General features: G+C 41.6%; 1 protein-coding gene across 1 annotated transcript; it reads left to right on the forward strand.

The window, feature by feature from the left end:
• Positions 1–3,067: 3,067 nt before the first annotated feature.
• On the forward strand, positions 3,068–5,997 carry LOC103778553 (pancreatic alpha-amylase-like; the record flags this gene model as incomplete). Its single annotated transcript, XM_008946144.1, has 5 exons — positions 3,068–3,244; positions 3,691–3,837; positions 4,042–4,239; positions 5,340–5,570; positions 5,977–5,997. Coding segments are annotated over exons 1-5 (765 nt in total), but the record flags the coding sequence as incomplete, so codon positions are not given.
• Positions 5,998–6,001: the final 4 nt, after the last annotated feature.

The raw sequence follows: 6,001 nt of genomic DNA on the forward strand, positions 1-6,001 counted from the left end.
CACTGAAGGGATGTCAAAGATTGAGAGTTTTCCCCCAGGGTCAGCCTCAGGGTATCCCTCATCCTCCTTTCATACAAACTGTTTCCACTTGTTTGTGCAAGCTGGGGTGGCAAAGGGATGGGTGCACATCTCTCTGGTACTAGAACATCCCAAAACTCGGTTACCTCATGTACTGCATGATAGTGGCAGTATATTGACAGCTGAAAATTTACAATCAAGATGATGAATATGTCTGTGCTGTGGAAACTGCCCTGATTTTCTAGGCCCTACAGCTATGACAGCTTAATCTTTTCTTGTACTGACTTTCTCTGCTTCTCTGAAACCACCGTTTGCCATCCTTCCTGGTATTTCCAGTGGGCTTGCTATGGCAGCTAACACTGAAACTTGTGAATTATTTCTTTCCTGAGAAGAGGGCAAGCTCAGCTTTGTAGGATGTTATGATACTCATAGCAATAAATGTAGATTTTTTTTTTTTAAAGAAGGTAATTCAAGTCTCACATTGCTAACTGAGCATTATTGACTGTCATTTCCCTTAGTCTTTTATGTTGCTTTTTATATCCTGTCTGTGAGTGGTTGAATGCTTTATTTAATACACAGGCACACTTAACCACCCATTTGTACCCTTCAAGCCACTGTTATGGCAGAGCACAACAATGTTGATTATTCATTTGGTCAAGCTAAATAACATCCAGGCAGACAATTGCCTTGAGATTGTGTCAGAACCCAACACTCTCTGACCGGCTTACTCTAGATTTCCCATATGTGGAGTGTTTAATGTTTAATATCAGCTTTACTTATTTAAAGATACCTGATGCTAGATACTTTTTCTGTATGCAGTAAGGATTCTGACTTAGCAGAGTGATACAAAATATACTGAAATCGCAATACAAATATAAGTTACACTTAGCAAAACATAATAATTGCAATATACAGCTCAATCACAAAATCAACGTGGTCTTCTAATGATTGTACACTTGATTGCCAGAGCTGTGCTTGCTGTGGCCACATAGGAGCCATGTGACCATCTAAGTGCAACGTTTGTTTAGATTTACAATGTAAAAGCTTGCAAATTAAAGGCCCTCATTTCAATGTCTAGAGACCACATCCTCCAGTTATTCACAATCAGGTTTCCGACGGTTAACATGGTACTAAGGGATCAAATGGATCAAACCATGGGATTTCAAAGCCAAACTCTTCCTAAAGCTTCAACTCCCCTAACACTCCCCTGATGCTCAGACCCCATTTGTTAGGCCCCTGATGTTTTTACCAGACTGAAAGAGACGCTATGTTTGAAACCACACATTAAATACTTTTTTTTTCTTGGGGTTATACTTCAGAAAGACTCATAAATCATCAGTGTTGGATGGTCACCTTCTCTTCTGCCTCGATTCATTTCCTCAGCATGCTAAAATGTTGTGGCCTGTTCAGCTTGAACTGCTGAACAGCCTATCACATGAGGGCTCCCAGTCCCCTTGTCGGTGAGTTGGCCACCCATTGTATCAGGCTATCAGCTGTGGGTCCTTACTCTGCTTGACCCATAGCAGTGTTGGAAACTAAACATTCTGCAGTGACACACCATCACATCAGTGGAATCCTACAGGGAATGGTAATGTAAAAATTAAACTTGGGGATGTTTGGAATCTGGGGGGCAGGTCTGTTCTCACTGAATTGATAACCATGAGCTGCAATCATCTCACTGGTTCCTTGCTGTTAGCAACTAGACAAGGTCATTCACAGTAACTTAGTATTTCAGTGTTGTCGTGGAAAAAGAACTTTAATAAGGTCTGTGATATGAAAATGAACAGGTGAGTAAATGGGACCTGCTTCTGCGTTTTGTCCTTGAAGACAAATTCTGGGAAAGAGAAGGATGCATGTGACATATTCAATGGCATGGCTAATTTCAGAAAGAACATACTAGAGGCAGTTCCAGGTACAAAGATCACTGAGTTTCTTTTCTTTTGGAGTAGAAGTGCCATTTTATGGACTTTTTTTTTTTTTTTTCCCCACAGCTAATCATCAGATTTCAGGGATTTTCTGATCTTTGCAGTCTCTCAGAGTATTATCATCGGCATGACTTGAGCTTATTCATGGAGCGTTGTTGCTGAGACCTGGATCTTATAAATCAGTTCCAAATGAAGACCTGAAATTATGTCATCAGCAAGTGAGGAACTTTGGGTTTATTTTTTTTCCTGAAGGAAGAAGTTGTAGGAAAAGCCAGAAAGGACTTGGATAACAGCTCTAGCTTTCAAGTTCATTTTTATGTTGGGCAGCTAAATCTTACCTGCAGTAGCACTTTACATCTGATTTTAGGTTTCCTTCCTTGACTCGGATGAATCATTGGTCATTTAAAGTGAGATGAAACTTATGCAACATCTTTGCTGAAGAGGATACGCAGCACTGGTGACTTTCCATCAGGTAGGGCAACAGTTGCTCTGCATGACCATGTGAAGAAAACTGATAACATTTCCTAGAAGGGACTGAACAATGGTGCTAAAAAAAACCTTTAGGCATGAAGAGGGGCTGTTTCTATTTCCCAGTGTGATTCACCTGGTAAAGACCCACAACATGGTTTGTCATATATCTGTTATTGGCTGAGAGTGACTGATCAGGTCCCCTGGTTTGAGCCCAGACTGACCCTGACAGCTAGACACCTCTGAATGCTGGTGAACTCAGTCATCCTTGTAGAGCTGTTGATTTTCCATTTGTCTTTTAATCATATCCCTTTCCTTTTACCTTCCAGATTCCTCTTTGGAGGTCTGTATGCTATGTTTCAGAATGCTTTTGATAAAGTAGCTTTGTTTACATGATTAGAAAGAGTACAGTTCTAAATTTGGGTGCCCTGCATGCAGACTGCTTAGTTTATGAGAATGTATAATCATTGTGAAAAGGTATTTTATCTTCAGCTGTTGGGCAATCCAGGAAAAGACAAAATAGAAGTATGATTTTGAGCTAGCTAGGCAAAAAATAACTCTCAGCATTGATCTGTGTGAATTTTGACAGCTGCAGTAGGAACTTTGTCATCTTGCAGGAGTATAAATTGCCAGTGGAGAGAACACAGCCATATGCTGAAGGCATCATGCAAGTCCTCCTCCTGCTCTCAGCTGTAGGGTTCTGCTGGGGACAGTACAGCCCCAATACTCAGGCTGGGAGGACGTCTATTGTACATCTCTTTGAATGGCGCTGGGCCGACATCGCTCTTGAGTGTGAGCGCTACTTGGCTCCTAATGGGTTTGGAGGAGTTCAGGTAAGCAATGTTCTGTGAGTAAGTAGGAAAATGGCATTGTAGCTTTCATGTTGGAAAAGGGGGGAATGGAAGCAGTAAATGCTATTAGACCCAACCCTGGAGCCTGCAGGACCAAGGAATGATGTAGCTCTATCAGATCAGTTACAAAGGGGCACGGTTTCCCCTGCAAAGCTGTTTTTTTTTTCCTCTTTACCTTGTTCTGAGCAAAGTGCATATGCATTAAATTTTGGCTTTCCTAAGGTTGTCAGTATTCCAGGTAAAAACAGTTCCTGTGGCTTCAGCCCTTCTATGCACATGCCCTTGAAAGCAGGCTCATGCTGGACCTGGGCAGCCCACAGGAACAAAAGAAATCTTCTTTCTTGCCAGTGTCTGAGTGCAGCTTTTGACCTTAAACATTGAAACAAAGCCAACTGTTTTGTTAGCAAAGAACATAATTTCATCTGCAGGTTTCACCTCCAAATGAAAATATTGTCATTACTAACCCAAACAGACCCTGGTGGGAAAGGTACCAGCCTGTCAGCTACAAGCTCTGCACTCGATCAGGAAATGAAAATGAATTCAGAGACATGGTGACCAGATGCAACAATGTTGGAGTAAGTGCCTTGAAAAATCTGTACTGAGACAGCAAGAAGTGCTGTGTCAGCTGGGGGAATTACTGCTGCTGTCTTCAAAAGAGGCATAAACTGAGAGCAAACTGAAGGGAAAAAGAGTCTGAATTAATAATGTTGTGGTAAAGCTCTGGCTATCACTTCATCATCATTACAAATCACCCTGAAATGCACTTACTGCTTTTCCAGGTTCGTATTTATGTGGATGCTGTTGTCAACCACATGTGTGGGGCTGCAGGTGGCTCAGGCAGGCATTCTACCTGTGGAAGCTATTTTAATGCTGGGAACAGAGATTTTCCAGCTGTGCCATACTCTGGCTGGGATTTCAATGATGGCAAATGTCGAAGTGGAAGTGGAGAAATTGAAAATTATGGTGATATCTATCAGGTAACTTTCTCTGGCAAAAGTTTGAAATCAGTTTGAAATTCTTTTTCTTTTTCCTTTTCCCTGTTTTTTTTTTTTTTTTTTTTTTTTTTTTTAACCTGTTATATAAACCTTACAGTAAGGCTGAATAAAGGGAGCAGTGTCTCACAAAACCTGTGCTTACTCACCTGACAAGTGAATGAAGTAGTTAACATAGGCACAGGACAGGTTTTTGTGGTGTGAAATATTAGAAGTACAGAGAAATAAGGAACCCTCACTGCATATTTCATGTGGGCATGTGCAAGAGTTTGCTCCTGAAATGAGCCCAGCCTACTCAGATGAGCCAGTGAGCTTTTCCTTATAGCTTGTAAACTCAGCAGATTTTGATAAGGAGCCCTCTTGGAAAACTGAGAGCAGTGCAAGGTACTTGTAAGGTACGCTGACTTACTCTTTTTTGTGCTTTATTAAGGTTACTGCTCTTCTTTTGTCCACTTTGGAACAATACACCATGCCATTCCTCATCCTCAGTTCTGATGATATCTGCACAGGGCAGTGATAGACTTCATTAACTGTCCCAAATTGAATGTTGAGCTGTATAGTAAATTTACCTACCTCTTGGTGCAGACTGTCCTGGTTTAACCGCAGCTGGCGACTAAGCACCACAGAGCTGCTCAGAGAGAGAGTCAGAAGAGTATAAGTGAGAAAACTCATGGGTTGAGATAAAGCATTTAACAGATAAAGCAAAAGCCACGCACACACACACATCCCCCCCCTCCCAAATTCAGGAATTCATTCACCACTTTCCCATCTCCAGGAAAGCTGGGCTGCATCACACATATCAGTTACTTGGGAAGACAAATGTCGTATCTCCAAAACTCCCTCCTTCCATAACTCCAAAACGCCCTCCTTCCCTCTTCTTCGCCCAGCTTTCTATGCTGAAGCCCTATGGTCTGGAATACCCTTTTTGTCATCTGGAGTCAGCTGTCCCAGCTGTGTTCCCTCCCAGTGGCTTGTGCACCTCCAGCCTTCTTGCTAGTAGGGTGGTGTGAAAAGGAGAAAAGGCTTTGACTCTGAGGCACCCCAAAACTTTTATTTTTATTTTTATTTTTTTTTAAATTACAAAGGTCCGAGACTGCCGCTTGGTCAGCCTGCTTGACCTGGCCCTGGGGAAGGACTACGTACGCTCCAAAGTTGCTGAGTACCTGAACTACCTCATTGATATTGGCGTAGCAGGCTTCCGAATTGATGCTGCCAAGCACATGTGGCCTGGGGACATAAGAGCATTTCTGGACAAGCTGAAAGATCTCAATACAAAATGGTTTGCTGCAGGAACTAAACCTTTCATTTACCAGGAGGTGACCTCTATCATTTTTCCTTTATGTTTGTCTTTGGTGTCTCCTTTACCTTTCTACTTTCCTTCCTTATTCAGAGGAACAGCAGTAATAGATCTTCCTCCAGCTTTACCCCAGAAAGAGTTACCCATGTCTTTGGAGCAACTCTGCAAAGACAAATAGTTTTGCTTTTTAAAAATACCTCCACATCTGATTGTCATTAAACTTTACTTTTTCTTTCTTCAGTCACATTTTTACATTTTTCCATCATACACTATCCCAAATTTGGGTTGATCCAAACAGCATATAAAACTGACCTTGAATAGGTTTTTTCTCAATGTAAATGAAGAACTAATTTTGAGGACTGTACACTGCATATTTTATCTCAGTAAAATGAGAACAGATGCAGAGTTTCTTCTTCATGTACAAGGTAATTGACATGGGTGGAGAGCCAA

The sequence above is a fragment of the Merops nubicus genome, unplaced genomic scaffold (assembly GCF_000691845.1).
Source record: "Merops nubicus isolate BGI_N331 unplaced genomic scaffold, ASM69184v1 scaffold29768, whole genome shotgun sequence".
Classification (NCBI taxonomy): Eukaryota; Metazoa; Chordata; class Aves; order Coraciiformes; family Meropidae; genus Merops; species Merops nubicus.